Genomic DNA, 19026 nt, shown 5'->3' on the forward strand with positions numbered 1-19026 from the left:
ACTAACTCCATCATTCTGTTTCTTCATCTGTCCCACACCCTTTCATTTAATGGACTGATACATGTGACCATGCCATTTGGAACATTTCCTAGTGCTACACAAAGAAGTTGTCACTCTCACCTCTCCACAGCCCTACTGCTGGCAATAACATCCCTTGTGCTGGCTGGGTCACTGGACACTCCATTTTCTCCGTGCTTTCCTACTACTGAGGATGTTACGCTCATTCTCATTAATGTCTAATAAATGGCTCTTGCCCCTTATACTGTGAATTCCGGATTCATACCTTCTAACAGATTTCAAGGAAAAGTCTAGATCTCCCATTACTATGGCAGCTCTTTGGGAATTTTTTTTCCTGTTCTTAATCAGCGCATGTGTCAAAAGCATACACTATGTGAAGGAGGAGTAGAGAAGAAATAGAATAGTTTTTTTTTTTTTTTTTTTTTTGACAGAATCAGATAAAATTAAACAGGTAACATATTTATTTTCAACTGTTGGTTAATTTGGAAAAAAATATTGGGTTTGAGAGTTACAGGCACCCTGAGGCATCTGTAACTGGCTTTACCAGAACTTACTCAGCAGCTTCATTGGCTTTGGCAGCAGTTCAAAGGTCACATTCTCAAATGGATAAACTGTTCTTGAACAATTTTTTTCCAATATGTTAGGCAACGCATACATTCCTTCCACATCAGGCATGCTTTCCATGAGCTTTGCTCTCCTTGTGGCTACTGGGAGGATAAATACCATTTTCTGTCAGTGTTTCAGCTGCTTTCTCTCAATCATACTTTGTCCCACACTCCTGTCTTTTTGGGGGGAGAGGAGTTTCTTTAAAAACCCTAGTGAATTTTTTTTTTCCCCCTTTTAAAATCATGTTCAACAATTCCTCAGTTTCAGGCACCCCTTAAAGGCAGAGAATGCCCAGTTTAGGCTTTCTCGCATCCTCTAAGACTAAGACAGTGATAACACTATGACTGGATCTATACATAAGAGGTTTTCCCCTTTTAGAAGTAATGGTAAAATAGATAAAATCCAACTCTTCTGAGATCTTTCAGTTTACCTAATCAGTACTTTTGAACTGAATGATCTTTTTCATGGCATGATACCATGGGATGCACATAAATATTCAGATATCCATTGAGAAATGGATCCCTAAATCCTTTTGTTATCAGTATTACAAATATGCTTGGGTCAGACACATCTTTGACTAAAACATGGTAGTGATAATTCCTCCAAAAAGTCCTTTCACAGTGTATATAGATAAAATGCTAGTTTCTATACATTTCTAGAAATACAGATAGAAAGTCTGATCTCAATTCCAAACGTCAATTATTTCTTCATGTAAAATTTTTCAAACAATTTAAACAGCATCCCTGAGAACTTAAACTAAACCAAATATTAGCATTACAGCTCTACAAGGATATATGTAAGAGGCACTAACATTTGATTTCTTTCAGACAGTTCCTCCCTCCGGTAAAACTGATCATTTATTTCAATAATAATTAATTTCAATAGTTATATGACAGAATATTATTCCCTTGTTTCTTCTCTTAGAGAATCATGTTCACCAAGACTGACAAAAGTTCTGCACTTTAGAAATGGAAAGCTATTGAAATTGCCGGATTTCTGCATGGCACGAATGAGAGCAGAACTGCATTGTTAGCTCATTCTTAACTCAGAAACCTCCTCGATTAGATCTAGCTTCATTTAATTCTTCAAGTTTTGTTAGCTTTTGACTCTAATGGACTATTTAATGAAAAAACAGGTGTGAGCGGTGTGAAATGTAATAAAAACATATGGACTTCAGAAATGCAAATGTCACTTATTATGGTGCTGTGCATTTATTTCTTAGCTTTTCTGTACCACTGTGTAAAACATGCAAATGCATGTACAGATATTCTCCAAGGCTGAACAGTTCATGAAAAGGAGAGGAAGGGAATGATAGAAATATTACTTACGCCGTTTGCAGCCACATTTTTTTATCCTTTTGGGATCTGTGATGTCATCATGACAGGCCTTGCAGTAAAAAAATGCCCTAGAGAGACAGAATGGAAAAACTGACACATTTCTTAATCCATATAAATTAAATTAGTCCCACATTTCCTCTTGCTGCAGTGCCAAATTAATGAAACATGCCAGCATTAATTTCCTTTAATCTTTGAAAAGGTTTAGACATTTAAAGTAGGAAATAGTTGCTGCAAGACCAATAATTTCAAACGTAAGACTCCAAATAAGTGTTTCTTTTAATATAACTTTTATTTGAAAAGTAACTGGGAGAAGGGATGATAATCATGACACAATGTATCAGTCCATTTGTCTTTCATCTTAGAAAAAAGAGCATCCGATGAATTTTGTCACAGAAATATAAATATATAATGCATTCTCTGTTCTTATAAGATACACCAGATATTTTTTTTAAAAAACTGTCTAGCAACCTGGGTCAATTTTCCAACCTGGTCACAGTAGGATTTTGTTTTGGATATAATGAGAGATTGCAATGAGATCAATGTGACTAATATCAGATATGCTATTCAAAAAAAAAAAAAAAAAAAAAAAGAAGGAAAAAAAAAGAAAAAAAATCCCAAACCTAAACAAAACCAGAAAGGGAAAATCCATTCAAAGTAAGTTCCTAAAGGAAAATCTCAATGGAAGAATCAAACAGTCTTGATTCAGACTGTTCTCTTAGCTTCCATATCTGAATAAAGCAGAACCATTTTCGTTTTGACAGAAAAACCCCAAAATTTCAACCAAAACCCTGTAATTAACAAGGCGAACCATTGAGGTTTCCATTTAGTATTTTTGCTTATGTCCTACTCTTGTATTGAACGGCTCACCACAAGAACTAAGGAAGCGAGGAAGAGTAAACATTTGACTTTATATAAGAATAAAACAAAATTCCAGTTTAATAAATATGCATGAGACTGCCCACAGGACAGTTTAATCATGGTTGTCAAGTCCACATGTCATGTAAGGCTGCCGTGACACATTCTATGAGGATCACGCAGCTGGCCTCTAGCTGGACAGTTACAGTTTACCAGGATTCCTGCTGGCACAACAAATTAAACATACTTTTTAACCTGCTGAAATTTCCCTGTACTTATCCATATTCAGGATGTGTCAGCTCCATGCCTATCTTCCCACCCTCCCTCACTGCATGCTTCTCAACGTAAACCGGCAGCGAGAGCCAAAGCTGCCACTTTGCGACCACCCACGGATTTTGCCACCAGTACCCGATGGTTGGATTGCTACAGCAGGGGGGGTCACTGGAATAGAACACTCTACGGTCCAAAATATAAAAAGAAAAATAAAGAAAATTAATACGCAGCCTCTGAATAAAGGCAGCCTTTGGCAGCTCATCTGGGATGATCACTGCTAATTTCTTTTTTAGATTTATTAGGGTCCACCACAGGTGGAACTACATTACAGGAAATGTTCAGAAATATGAAGTAGATAACTAATTCAAATAGTTATGAATTTACCCAAGTTATTTTACACCTCCGAATAAAGGCCCTGGTAGTTAGGTGGCCCATCAGGAGCAAGGTAGAATGTCTACTGTATGAGATATGGACCAGAGAATACAATTTTCTGACAATTTCCCTAAGAAACCTCCAGGAAGATTGCTCCTTCAGGCTGAGCAGTTGTCTTATATTTTCCAAGCAGCAAAATGCAACATGAAAAAGCCTTTTCTGAGCATTTGTATACTTTGCTGCAGAAAGTTTCTGGTCTTCAAAATATTCACCTTCCACCAAAAAGAAAACAAACTGCCTCTGAGGAAATGAGAAAAAAATATTTCCAAAGCATGACTTGACAGCAAGGAGAAGAAAACTGCCTCCAGTGTTTACAAGTTCCGCCCAGTCCAGCAGTAAAGCCTCGTATTGAACAAGAACCCGCTATCACAAATATTCCCTCAGAAAACTTCATGACACAAACTGGACATAGGTCGTTTCCACGGATCATGTAGTCCACTCCCATACAAAAGTCCTACAGACTACCTTGAGTCCTATGTGCAAAGCCAAGAGCAAACACCTCAAGTGACTGCTGGAATAAAATTATCCCTCTATACAACTGGGTTGAATTAAGTGGATTTGAAGCATGTGGATTTCTGATGATAGTACTAACATGTAAATGAATAAAGAATAACAAACATGGAATTCATATAGTCTGTATTAGAATTAAACGCTCCACATTTTACACGAAGCTATTTACCGAGGCATAATTGTTTCTAGGTGTAATTGTTTCTAATGTGAAACTACTGTCCTAAAAATGCAAAGATAATTTTGGCAAGAAGATTAACTGAACACTGCATGCTATATTTCATTGTGAAATATATTCAGCTGTAATTTCTCCGTTAGCATGTAACACCAAAACCAGAATAATTTAATTTGTATTTCGGGTATGTAACATGTCCAATTTACTTCATTAAAAAATCCTTTTTTTTACCCTCCGAAAGACCTCAATTTTAGAATATTTTCCTGCCTCTGATTCATAGCTCAAAAGGGTGAAATCAACACTTTCCATAATTGGCTTTGTTAGCTGAAACACATCTGATAATCATTTGCTTTGCACAGAACAGCTAAGAAAAGTGGAAAGGGAGGCAGCAAGTTTCTAAACAAAGCCTTCTGCAAAAAGCCAGGCAGAACAGGGAATTTTGCTTCAGTTCGCTATTAGAGAAAACGCGCTAGATGAATGATGTGTAAAATTTCTTTAAATACATTAATAACAGTCAGCTTCTCCCTGTTAAAAATGCTATGCCGGGTAATTCTTATTTACAATCTGAAATAATTTCACAGGAGAATGTGAAATGCTTATCAATGAAAAAAAAAAAAAAAAAAAGCTAGCCTCTCAGGAAAGGAACGTGAAGGCAGTGCTGTATATTCAACTGGAGAAAAGCACCAGAGAGGAAGAGATCTCTGGGCTGAAGGGCAGCGTACCTGAGGCAGTGCTGAACACAAGCACTCCAGGGATGGTGCCAGAAATACGAGGGTACAGGTGCTCCGCTGCGCTGTTCTGTGCATTTCACCTAATCAAAACTTATCTTAGCTCTTTCCACAAGAACAGCATTCAAGCTCTCAGTGATTTCGCTGTTTTCATGTTTTGACTTTCTTTAAATATTTGTGGCAAACATGCATTGCTTAAATATTATTTTCACTGGAACTTTATTATTAAAAGTTTAGGACTTAGCAAAGGTTTTTATTTGAATATTTTATCATTCCAAGTATAGGATTTCATTAAAATACCTAACTCAAGGAGAACATCATGTAAATATCAGATTCCTGTTAGCATGACTTACAACAAATTGCCTTGATAGCATGACTTGCAAATTATGAAGAAGCACTCAGCTGCAAATACTCCTTTTTTTTAAATCTTACAGATATTGAATAATTATTTCTTTTAAAATTATTTTCTCACATTGTTCTTTCATTCCTTCCAAACATATTATAATCCTAACAAACAAGAATACACAAGTTTGGTGATAAACACTGCCATAAACCTCCTTTTCATTCAACCCAAACCTAAGACAATCAAGCACAATGGACCTGGGAAGTTGCCTACAATGGTTGGGATGTACTGCACTGCTGTGGTTTGATTTATTGTTACGAGGCCATAGAGTATGTAGTTCCAGCAAAAGAAAATGACAAGAACATAAATATTATTCTGCTAATGCAATTACTGAATGAATACAGTAGCTTGCTCACATCAAATATTTGCCAAGGTCTATGTAAATAACAACTACTCTAAACCTGAAACTCAGACAAAAATGTAATCCCTGTCCTCTCTCAAAGTAATTCCACTGAGGCAAATTAATTATAGAGAAACCAGATCAAAATATTTTACATTTTCTAGTAGGACTCAGGTAAAAAAAAAAAAAAAAAATGCCTCTTCATTGCTTTTCACATCTGCTATAAAATTATTTTATTTCCTTGTTATTCAGGACTGTAGTTAAGAAAATGGCATGCACACATCGTCGGTTCACTAGAGTGCCAACTCCCCGAGACTCTTTTAACAGATAAGAATTAAAATTAGATGAGGTGTTTACAAGTAAAGAAAAAAAAAAAACAAACCAGAAAGCAAATACTAGTGTTTAAATTTAAAGATAAAAATATATAAATTACCTTTTTACTTCTTTGGCATCACTTGCAATGAAGAATCCTAAAGTACCTTCTTGAATCTTGACATGGTTTCCAGGATTGATTAATATACTGCTCAGTGAAACAAGAACAAAAACAATAAAAACTTAAGTTGAAATGACTTTTAACTGAACGCTCCCAAATAGCTTTAATTGGTTCTGTTATAGGGGACCCACTAGTTAGGAAAGGCTGCAAGGAAATTTTAAGCCATTCTTTCTTGAAATTTCCAATCAAGTAACAGTTTCACATGCTTTTTACAAAAACTTAAGTTTGAGACAGTCACATGCCTCCGCCTAGAATCACATCATTTAACTGTTTACATGTGTTTTCTTATGTTTTTGCTTTAAATATAGACCATACAAAATAACAAACCCTCTCAGAAACGTGATGTGTGAAGCTGAGCATTTCAGCTTTCTTGCTCTGTCATGCAAAGTGGTGAAAAATTCACAGTGTCGTGAAAAGGGAAGAACCAGCAACCACCACTCCATAATAATACAAAATATCATTTATGAAGCTAACCCATTTGATGTAAATTTTTGCCAATTTCTAGTGAAGTAGAATGTTAATGGGACCCCTATCTGGACATATAATGTTATTATTTAAAATAATAAATACACACATACACTCAAGGGGAATGGTACAAGACAACCAGTCACGACAACTGAAAAAACATAAAATGAATAGAAAGTTCTGAAAACACCGCTATGCAGCCATGGAAGAACAAAAAGAATCCAACCACACTGTCAGAGTAACCTCAGCTGAACCTGATGGAGGAAATCTTAAACTGCTATCAAGAAGTGAGGTTCTCCAACGTCTCTCTACAAAATATCCTAATTTTTTTTTCCCCATAATAATTTAACACTTGATTTTAGGTAAGGCACTTTGCAAAGTATCAGGCTAAATATGAATATACATATAGATGTAAATATATTCTCCAGGCAAGTTTTATTAATGTGTAATACAACTAGGCTTTTGACTTGCTAAAACTGAATAAAAGCTCTTTTTCTCTTTTATTAAAGCTTAGCCTTTCTAAATCAGAAAGTCGTAACGCCACACATATGCAATTTACAGTAAATAAAGACGACCAGCAGCTTAAATGCTTGTGGATTTAGGAAGAATTGATTGTAGGGAAGTACACATACACAAAAATAAATACAGCACATTTCTGAACAGACACACATCACTAAAATTTGAAGGCCAAAACCCTTTCATGCTATTGTTAGGAGGGAAAATGGGCCTCAACAGATCTCTTATTCAAGATGTTATTTATTATCTATACATAAGTAATAAATTAGTGTGACCAAAAATACACCTGAAAGTTTTATAATGAGCACATTGTTTTCTGTGATTACATATGCCCGCAAGGCCCTATGAAAAGAATATGCAGGCTCCGAAATAAAGCGCTCATGAGTTAAGAATTAAAAGGTTGGTCCTGCAGCCATAATTCAGCCCCCATTATGTAGACATTAGGTTACAATTCCTAATTTAATAGCCACAAACTACTTTATTCTCACAATCTGGAACTTCATTCAGTGGTGTTTTACTGCCATTACTCCAGGCATGGCTTCACGTAGTTTATCTTTCTTTAAAATCAGCATCGTATTTTTCTTACATGTTTCTCTAAAGTGCTCATCACTATAGCATGCAAAAGATTCACAAATACATAATTTATTTTATAAGAATGAAGATATAGTACTATCCCATTTTACAGATGAGAGATTAAGTCACTATGAGATATAGTGGCTATTAATCCGGGATGCCTACAGGCTATTTTTTGCAAGTATTTAGCATTGCATAGCTCCATATACAACTTCTGGAGACTTTTGCCGTAAGAATGCTCAGCATTTCCAAAAATCCAGCCTCTGGTTCCCAAAATAATAAGCACTTAATCAGAGGTCATCTGTAAAAGATTTGGTTTAAATTATTAGCTCCCTCTCACACAAATATTCAGTGGCAGAGGCTGGAACAGAAATTAAATCTCAAAGAAAGCATTTACCCAGATATATGCTCCCTTTTCCTTCATTCACAGTTTCAAGCTTTGCAACAGAAAGGAGAGGAGAGCTACAGCAAATAGAAGTCACCACCACACAAAGCAGGTTCATCTCCACAGCACACTTCAGCGGTATTGCAAAAAATGAAATGTGATGGTGTAAATAACACCTACGTTATGTACACAGATAAATGGGATAAATTAAAGTTGCACAGCTAAACTTCACATCTGGTGTTTTATTTTTTTATTTTTTTTTTAGTGCATTTGGCTTAATAGTTGTGCTTGCAACCAAAACATTTACCTAATGCAGTTTTAAAATGCAATTTCACCAGCTTTAAAATAGGATAAAACACAGGGGAGGGAAAAAAACCCCAACAAAAAAACCCAGCCCCCCAAGAACTTCTTCATATGAAACCAGTCACTCAATTCACAAAAAGGCTGGAAAATTCAGATTTCTGCACCAATTTTTGTCACGTGAGCCACCAGAACACTTAGTAGCCATTACCGAGATGCCTTACGAGGCCACCCCTAAGGGAGGTGAGACGGACACTGCACCCATCCACTCCCAGAGCCAGCGTGAGCCCAGGTAAGTTGCTCCTCAAGAACCAGGGGAGAATCTTCCTGCCACTAACACTCCAGAGCCTTTCTGCTAAAACTTTCTATCGTGTCCGTAACTGCATCTGTGTTCCGGTCTTCACTTCCCTCTTCCCCACCTGCTAGTCCTTAATCTGCCATTATGCTGAGAATCCAAACTCAAAAATCTTCTACAGATGCAAGTCTCATTTATTTCTACAATGTTGCTCCTTCTAAAATACGCAGCTACTTGTAAGATGTTTGGGTTGGCTATTTTTCTTAGGCACTGCTCTGTCAGAAAAATACCTTTTTTTGCCCTGACTTTGTTCTTAATCATGGAAGTATTACAGCTTTTCAGTGAAAACAGATGAGCATGTTTCTTGACATAGACCCACCATTTTGGGTTTTTTTTCCTCATTCCATTCTCGGAGATAAATAAACCATACCTGAACAGTAAAAAAAATCCTAACAAAAGCTCCACAACCCAAGCTCCACAAGCTGTCGTAACCACTAGGTATGTGAATGTTCAATCCCTGCCAGAGAACTTAAAATCTGACAAAGTAATAAGCAAATGAAGCAGTTCTTTCCAGAGGCAGTGAACAATACTCTTAAATCAGATGTAACTGGCCTCACTTAGGATGTAACGAATTGTGAGCTCTATTTTGTATCTCAAGGTTTTCCGAGACACATGAAATCAATTCAGATGGGTCAGCTTATAGACTTTATTTTTGTCAGACCTTAGACTTCATTCACACATACTTTTTTTTCACAAATACATTGTATTTATAGCTGCAAAATATAGACGTGATCGCAGTTAATGCAGTATGACCCCAGCAGCAAAATCTTCTGTTGGGAATAAAAATTAATTTGCCCCATCACTGCTATTGGCAAAGAATTACAGCAAAGGCTCATAAAGCTTTGGGTTTATATACACACTGCTATTTAGCCAGAGCAAAATCATGAGAAATTTCTACTGAGTCTGTATGGATTTCTAAAACATGCTGCTTATTAAAGCAGCAATTGAATTATTTCTTCTGACACCTGTAGTGTTATTACCTGAAGTTATGCTTTGATAAGCACTCATTGTAATATGTACAGCAAGGGAAATGTTTTGAATTAAAAGAATAGAATATAGGGAACAAAGAGGACGGGGAAAAAATAAAACAGGCTTATGAGCATACCAAGAAGAACGCATACATCAGTTATTTAGAGATGCATGTATCTGTTTAAGTACCTCATGAAAATATGCATATATATATATATATATATCTCCCCACAGCTGAAAAGGTAAGTACATGGCAAAGCAAATTGGAGTTTTAAGAGAGAAAGCTTGAGCTAATGTCTCATCTTTTGTATCTCCAAGGCTGGGGAGTTTTGCAGATATAGGAAGATGTAGGAAAACAAAAAAAAAAGGACAGAAACTCATTATGTTTAATAGCAATATATATAGCTAATCCATATGCATTCAGTGCCACGCATTGGAAAAATGCTGTTGAAAATGACACCCCTGATTTTTCCAAATATATGTTCTTATCGTACAACATAATTTGAATTTTTTATCTCTTAAATCAGCTCCTGAAATCAAGCAAGGAACTGCTAAATACTTTAAAAGCTTTAAGATCTTGATCAGGTTTTATTTAATTTTATAACATTCCTATTTTAGGTTATCTCAGAAGCTAATCAAGAAACAGCAGGGTCAAAAAACTTTAAGTCATAATTTCCTTAACAATTCCAGTTCTGGAAATGTATTCCTCAGAACAAAGCTTTGCATGACAGGGGTCACATGTCACTGCAAAAAAAAAAAACCAAAACAAAAAAACCAAAACCAACATTATCTTCTGACTTGCTTGCTCCTTCATACGTGAACATTTAGAGCACATGGCAAATACAGTCATGTAAACTGAATATGTGTAAATTAACTATGGTTTAATATGTTTAATGGAAATTTTATGTACTTCACCAGCATGAACTTAGGAGAAGCCAGATCCATTATTCTATGATAACACCACAATTTGTAAGAGCAGAATATGCAAAATTTGGAAACCTCTGCTTTACACTTATCTTTACATGTACCAAAAGTCAGTCAGTTTGCTAAACAGGATTCACTTGGTAACTAGGTGCAAGATCACACATCTAAGAGCAATGAAAACATTGCACATTGAAAATGTGGAAATCGCCTTTGAATTCAGTTTAACTCTCAGGAACCACAAAACGAATCATAGAATGGTTTAATTTGGAAGGCACCTTAAAAATCCCCTAGTTTCAAGCCCCCTGCCATGGTCAAGGATATTTTTCACTGCAACAGACTGCTCAAAGCCCTGTCCAACCCAGCACTGAACACCTAAAGCTCAGGGAAGAATCACCAACAATGGCACCCTACCAGTGGAAACTGAGTTCCCAGGCTGATTTAAACACAAGCAAGTGAATAAACGCACATTTGAGATGCACAGTTTTAAAAATAAATAAATAAATGAATTCAAATGTGGCCAGGAAAATTCTAGACTAACACTTATGGACCTCTTTGCATAGATTGTTCAATGAAACGTTAAGATATAGGACATTAGGATATGACAACTTTTTCATACGTCAGTGTAGAATAGATATATGCTAGTAACTCTGACTGTGTTAATTTTGATTTACTCACTTGTTGGATTCTATCTTTCTGATGTGTTAAGTATACATGCTACCTTCAGTAAAACACAGAGACATGAAATATCTGTTCATCCATTCTGATTTACCTGTACCTTCCCTGGAACATGAGCATTGCCCAATATATTTTGCTAGTGCACGGGTGATTGGCTGCACAATAAAACAATATTGTGACCTAGATAAAGAATATCATATTATGTCTTCCCTTAAAGCATTCAAATGAGCTATGGTTTTGATTACTAACTGTAGGTCGTCCATGTTTTGCTGAACTTAAAGATATTTGATGGAGAACCTGCCAGTCGGAGGTTTGAACTATAGGACAGTTTGTGAACTGACACTTTGGGGCAGGACTAATTCCCTCCATTTATTTTATTACTCATTTCTGCTGTTGATGGTGATTTTTATTTGTCCTCTGATTTCAGATATCATACATGTTGGAATCATACTGCTTCTTGGGTTGAAACAGCATTAGAAGGTTTGAAGGCTGATATCTTTTCTTGTTAGTAAAATATGTAAAACATTTTTTCTAATAGATTTTCGGTATACAAAAATTTCAGTAGGAGATGAAAAGCACTTCCTATAGCCTTCTGGAATATACAGCTGTCTTTATGTGAACGACATGGAAAAAATAACTAATCAGCTTTAGAGCTTGAACTGTGATTATACCATATGCATTTATTGGCAGGCCACTTGCTGAGTGGCATGGCTCCACAATTTGCTTTGGACAGGTTGAAACCGAGTAGGCTTCCATTACTGCTGAAGTTGTAAATGACTTTGACCTCTTAATCTAGACATCGCATTTACAAAGTAGGTGACTCTCAAATTTATATCACTGCCAGTCTTTGAGAAAAATGAGGGATACTTATGAAGATAGAAGAGATGCAGTAAAAGTCTTAAGACTGAGCTGACAAATGTGTGTGGAGATGTCCAGCAAGTACAGCACAAAATAAAAGGCAAATATAACAACGTTTTATCAGTACTATATGAAGACTAAAAACTTGAGGACATAGATAAGCTCAATCAGTGGAGATGTACACTGGAAGAGTTCTTTCAGAACTTTCCTTCCCAGCAGCCTCAGTTACGTACTGTTCTTGTTTGCTATTATTTGCAAGGTTACATTTTAGACAGCACTAAAGGTGGGATTCATCTCATCTGTCTTAGAATGGAAGCTGCTTTCAAGAACTGTCTCCCCTTGCAGTCACGGACTAAGTCTGGGTAACTAACAGGAGATTAGGCCTCTAACATTTAGATTTATAAAGTTAGGTGAGATGAATCCCGTTATCAGTGACCAACTGAACAGTTCGCCCCTGCATCAAGGAAACTTTTCTGATTCAAGAACACTCCTTTTTCTTGTCCCGCCCCACCCCCCACCCCACCCCCCCCAACCCCAAGATCTATGACTACCCTTGTAACTGCTATCATACTTGTCTAAAACAAGAAAAGATCAATTGTTGAATTAAACGAAACACAAATGGCAAAATTTGGACTAAACAAATGACAAAAGCTGTAACAACTCCGCTTTAAACCTTGTGGTAGATGTACTGTACCATTCCCCGTGTGACTGAAACAGTAGCAATATCATCTAGTAATCAGGAAGATATATTCTTTTAAAGTACTATTAATAATACATTGTCTAAAACAAGATTATGTGGTATTACTGACTATAGCTACCACATTTTAAAATAAAACCAGCTATTATTCTTGACTGCTTCATGCCATGCCCAGATGAAATGCATCACTATTATTAGCATAACGGCCTTTTAAAACATACCATGTCAGTCACACAACTACAGAATTAGAATTACAAAATTTGTTTGAGACAATCATTTTTGTTCCAGGGTATGTTTTGAAGTGGAGTGTGAGGGTAGGTGCACAAATCCCACTGTGGGAGTTGCGTGCATACCAGCTTCACACTGGTTGTAACTGAGAAAGTATTGCTTCTTTCTTCTGGGCTCTACCATTGACATTAGTTCAGACTCATATTGCTCTAAACAGAAAAATCTAGTAAGACACTAAAAAAGATACAAGGCAAAGGACACAGTGCACATTACATGCTACAGAATATTAAAGCTTAATTACTACAAGCACTTAAAAGGTTGCTCCCAGGAGTTAAGTTCTCGACAATAGCAACTACTAAGTCATGGTCTACAGGATATGCATGAGGTATTTTACTGGGGCATAGTCCAAACTAGTTCAGTGGTGCTGGTGAGTTCAATATGCTTTGAAACAATTCAATTATTCCTTCTGGTTCCAGAAGTGACTGATTATCAGTACAAGGAAGCAGCACAATGCACTTCATTCTGGGAGCAAGCAACTTCACTTGGTACAACACTTCTTCATATTGCTCATCATGCCAGCGTTAACATGCCTTCACCACAAGATAATATATACTTAAAAGCAAGAAGCGAGGTAGAGGTGCAACAACTGCAGATCCTTGAAGATGCTAAGTGTTGCAGTAACTTCTCTGCAGTTGGATCATATCAATAATGCCAAACTGACAGGAAGCCACCTCTCTTTTCACACATCTACTCAGAAACCACGGGAGAGTAAGACTAAAACTTAAATAAACATAACGCAGACAACACACGCAACAGAACAAACATGGAAAAGAAAAGTTTGGAGAGTAGGGTGAAGAAGGATATTGAAATGTCTGGACAATGAGAATGGGTCTCCATAAAGCACCACTGACAATCGGACAGGCTGGTATAAGCAAATAGAAAACAATGCTGGGAGGGGGGAGAGAGATGCAGATGAGAGAGGATGTGGCAGGGCATGCCTTATTTACTTCATCCAAACCAACAGCAGCTAGAGAGAATGTAGACTAGAGAGGGGCTCACAGCATGGTGTACCAAAGGAAAATGCAAAACACGCCATACCAAAGAAAAAACAAAACTGAGAAACAAATACATTTGGTAACATCTTCATAAATGAGCTTAATAAATGCCATTATAATGAACGAGACAGAGTACAAACTATCCATGGCACTTTCACTGTAACGGTACAACAGCTTTTAATGAGTATTACGAATAACTGGGCTCGAAACAGGACTGGCAATGCAAAGAATCAGGTATTTTGTTGTTGTTAATGGCAGGTGAGAGACTACAAGAGAACATGAATTACTGTATTAAAAGACGTGTTTTGAAGGAAGAATCTGGGGAAAGAAGGACATCAATGAAGGTGTGGACATGGAGACAGTATGGCAGAACAACGTCAGGTAAAGACGACATATACATCGCCACAATACAGTACAAATGAAAAAAGAAGAGGGGAGATGTTAACAGTCAAGTCTGCTTTTCAAATGCAACAATCTGAAACACTGATGACTCCACAAGGTAGGGAGGTGTGGGGTGGGGTGGGAAGCCTAAAAACTTTATACTGATTTATTTTGTACTTCCTGCAAAGAAGTTAGTGCATGAGTCACAAGAACCAATGGAGAGACAAAATGCTATTCTCTCTCCTCCTTGAGATTGGGGGCTCATATAGAAATATACACACAGATATATATATATACACACACACATAGACAGATGAATATATATATGTATATATGTGTGTGTATATACAGAGAAAGATAGACAAAGATGTTATCTTCCTGTGTTCTTGGCAAGGAATTAGTCCTGAAGTTAGAAGGAGTGGAGGTAGGATTGAGGTTGGAAGGAAAGGTAACGAAGAGGGCATACCGCTTTCGGCTTCTGCAAACGACAAGAAAAAAATTGCAAATCAAACACTTTGATAAGAAATCAACTGACACCAAAAGCAAAAAAACCCTTTACTTAAAATTATTCAAGGCTCAAAGGTTTTTCTGCTGAGAATGAGAACAAATATATGGATAGACAGAGAGAAAATTTAACAAGAGGAGTAAAGACAGAGTGCAGGAGGGAGGAATCCTGGTTAGGCTTTCCTTCTTGCTTACTCATTGAAAAAAAGGAAAAAAAAATACAGGGAAGGCAAAAATATGTCTAAAAGGGATTTCCAATAAGGAGTTTGAGTGTCTGCATTTTGAACTGATACTTTTTGCTATCTATTCAGCCACCTTTCCTGGAACATTTTCAGGCTGATGTTCTCCGTGTTCCTTCAGCATTTTTATTACAGAAGAAACAAAACCTCTCTACAAATCAACTAAGATAGACCATTTTTAAGCTAAGGTATTTGGCTTGCATCAGGGACACAAAAACTTATTTAAGAAGTGCTTCCTGATCTTACTTACTAATTAGAATATTCCCCAATCCTAATTAGAGATGAAGGAATGGCTAACTAATATTGTGACCTGGAACTACTAAAGGGCAGGCCTTAGCAGCTGGTCAGAAACCCACTAAATGCAATCATGTTTTGTAAACTCAGAGGTTACTTTGATAACTAAGCAGTAATTTAAACATTATTAAATATATATGTAAGGTAAAACAAAATAATAATCTAATCATGGCTATTTTGATTAATCTTTAAGATACCTCGATGAAAACCAGTTGCCTAAAAAGATAAAAATACTATCACTACTTTACCCATCACCTGAAAACGAGTTTGTATTTATCATACCTATGACTATATTAAATTTAGGCTTCAACACTTTTCATTTTCACTTTTAAGCAATCTTGCAAAATCATAAATTGTTTATAATTAACACTGTGATACTGTTAAAACTTGTCAAGGTGTGCTTAGTGTTTTGTATAACTTTATCAATAGTCAGGGGAAAAGGAGGGAAAAAATCCCAGCTGCAAGCAGGAAGCTCAGCTGCTGCTAACTTGTACGTTAATATCAGCTTGGAAGGAGTTGCGATGATTTATAATTACTATTGATCTCAAATTCCCTACAGCAGAGTTAACAGAATGTGGCTGTAAATCAGAAAGCTTTAGAAAACCACCATCTAGGAGACTGCCGGGGGCCGGGGGGGGGAAAGCGCATAGGTAAATGAGCATTTATGCCATTCTGCATGCAATGAAGTCATTAACAAAGTCAATGAGAATTCTGTCTTTGACTTAAAATGGTACTGGGATTTATCCTGAACACTGAGGTGAAGATTTAAAGAAGGGATTAGGAACTCTAGAATGCCCTCACATTACCCCTTCAGAGAGCTGTGCAAACTTTGTAATTTACTTTGCACTGCTTCAGCTCTGAGTGCAAAGGGAGCAGGCATACGGAACTAAGCTTAAAAAGAATCTCCCTCCCTGTGTAAGTAAAATATCAGCTATAGAATTTACTTATGTATTATGACTAGCAACAAAAGTTAAACTGGCGGGTGTAAGATCATCTCATCCCTTAGGCAGAAAGAATGCTTTGAAAATTTCTTCTGCTCCTGAAAATACTGGTCTCAGACCCACCTCAGCTATGGCAGGAAATACTAGCTCTTAATAAAAGGATGCCACCTGGATAATATTCTAATTTTTTATTTCCATTTATCATTGTTGCTCTAAATTGTGAACTATGTAAAACCTGCCAAGTTTTACAAAATATGTATCTAAACTATAATCATAAAATCAATCAGCACATATCTACTGTTGGTTACTCTCATAAAGAGTGAAAGCTCATAGGGTACCATAATCAGTTCCCTCTTCACCTTTATTAAGAATTACCAATGAAGAAAAAAAATATATGAATTCACTTAAAATATTTCCAAAGTCAACATCAACAACTGGCAAATGACAAATCTATCTTATTCAAAGACAGCTTGCACTTGTAAACCATGTTATTCTATTTTCTAGCTTCATTCCTCATCTTTTCATTTAGTAAGATGCAAGGAAATGTAAGTATACCTAAGAAGTGAGACACAAGTTTTGTTCCATCACTTTTCTGGTTAGATTAAAAGGCTCCAGCTCAGAAAACCACAAATATGCATGTAGCATATTTGGGTTGAAGAGCACAGGAACAAGTAGAACAGAAAAAGATACTCTGCAAGTAGCTCTGTGATTCACTGAACAGTGACTATAAAAGTATCACTGGTTAATAAAGTCAGCAGATATTAGGGTGAATCAGGCTTATAAGAAAATGTGAATACCTAGCTTACATGCTCTCCTTTTACATGTATATTCACAAAATGCTGCTGTGAACATCCCTTTGTTCGTATTGATTTCTGCAATTTTTAGGCTCTTTTTTACTACGAAATTAATTAATTGTGAACTGTTACCTGCGTGGCTTTAAGTAAGAAGAAATATATGATTGTATCACATTGTGTTACTTTTTGTGGGATCCTCTGCATCACCTTGTGATTAAGAACTCAATCCAACTCCCACTGAAGTTAGTGCAAAGAATGACATGGAAGCCATGAATTATCTGTTATTACTGAAAAAGACTGTAATATTAACACCTGCATAAGTAAATGACAAGTGAAGTAATTACAGTCTAAAGTTGGGCAATAATTCTTAGGAGAACCAACAGAAACCAAATATTTTCTAATATTGGAAATACAAAATCTGGTAAATAGTTCCACTGCTGTTACTATCATATTTTTATTTTCCCTAGGAAGAAATTAAACTGTTTAGAGAAAAAAATAATATAAAAAAATCATTCACGTTACACTAGCCAGTGCGGAATGAGATCATTCAATGGAAAAGTATTTTAAGAGCGCATGGGAGCTGAAAACACTAAAAAAAATCTGAAATCTGGTATTTCCAAAAAAACCCCACAGAAACAAAAAAGGATGTCTTAATCAGCATCATGTTGAAAAAAATAATATCCAATAGCACATACACCACTTCACATATCACTTTATAACATAGAAAAAGAAAACAAGCAAAACATACTACAGGGCATGGAAATACTCTTCTAAACAGTTGTAACGTGGCATTTTCCATGTTAAATGCCCCACATAGGTTTCACAGATATTTTGAATATAGAAAAATGACAGCATTTAATAATAACCATTAAAATAAACTTTTGAAACCTCAGAAATTGTGGCACGAGCTCAAATGACAGAATTGAGTCTCTTCCAAGGAGACACAATTGCTGTCAACATTTTAGGTCGTTAGTGGTCAATTATAAGGTAAATTAATATGCAGCATTCCAGATTTACTACAGTAGTACAGAATGTAATTTTCAACAGAGGAATATAAACTTCAGCTCATAGTCAGTACTGTCATATTTTTATTATATGTCCCTCCACATGTGGCAGAGCACATTTATATAATTTCTGTGATACAAAAATGAATGTTGTGTAAAGCACTGATGGACAAGTTGATAGAATATTGACTCCAATATTGACTCAAATTTTATGAATTTTTGTACCAAAAAACCTCACAAGAAATATTTCTTTTCCTGTCTGTGAATCTGAACTAATAATAATGACTTCTTTTCTTTTTGGTTGAAGAAAGGAGTCAGCCATCTCGTAATTTGAAAGCTAAATTAATCTTTTCCAGTTTCATGATGCTATTCACATGCGCAAGTTTTGTCAGAACAGATACCATAAAAATACTATGTTTAGCCTATATTTCTGTTTATCCTGTATCCTATCTAAACTGGTTCTTCCAAACTTATTTAAATGAAATTATTGTTTTGAGAATACACATAGCCACAACGAGTTTTGATATCGCATCTGTTTTCCACTTCTCCATTGTCAGTAAAATAAGTTGGACCACCAGTTAAAATTGCTTGACTATAAACAAAAACATCCTACGTTTCTGTTTAAATAAAAAGGAATTGCGCTTCTGGAAATGGGACATATGTATCCCTATGTGTCGTGTCCCGTCCCCCGCCCCCCCCCCT

General features: G+C 36.2%; 1 protein-coding gene across 30 annotated transcripts in view; it reads right to left on the reverse strand.

The window, feature by feature from the left end:
* The window catches only part of KCNMA1 (potassium calcium-activated channel subfamily M alpha 1), a 506074-nt gene that overhangs the window by 107039 nt on the left and 380009 nt on the right, over positions 1-19026 (reverse strand). For 28 of the 30 annotated variants that reach the window (XM_037399258.1, XM_037399257.1, XM_037399256.1 and 25 more), the window contains 2 exons: positions 6108-6194; positions 1953-2029 (listed from right to left, as the gene is read on the reverse strand). In XM_037399258.1, the coding sequence (XP_037255155.1) occupies positions 1953-2029; positions 6108-6194 (164 nt within the window). Of the gene's footprint in view, positions 1-572; positions 726-1952; positions 2030-6107; positions 6195-19026 lie in introns of all 30 variants that reach the window. The other 2 variants (XM_037399253.1, XM_037399252.1) reach the window with 1 other exon arrangement.

This window comes from Falco rusticolus, chromosome 9 (genome assembly GCF_015220075.1).
Source record: "Falco rusticolus isolate bFalRus1 chromosome 9, bFalRus1.pri, whole genome shotgun sequence".
Lineage (NCBI taxonomy): Eukaryota > Metazoa > Chordata > Aves > Falconiformes > Falconidae > Falco > Falco rusticolus.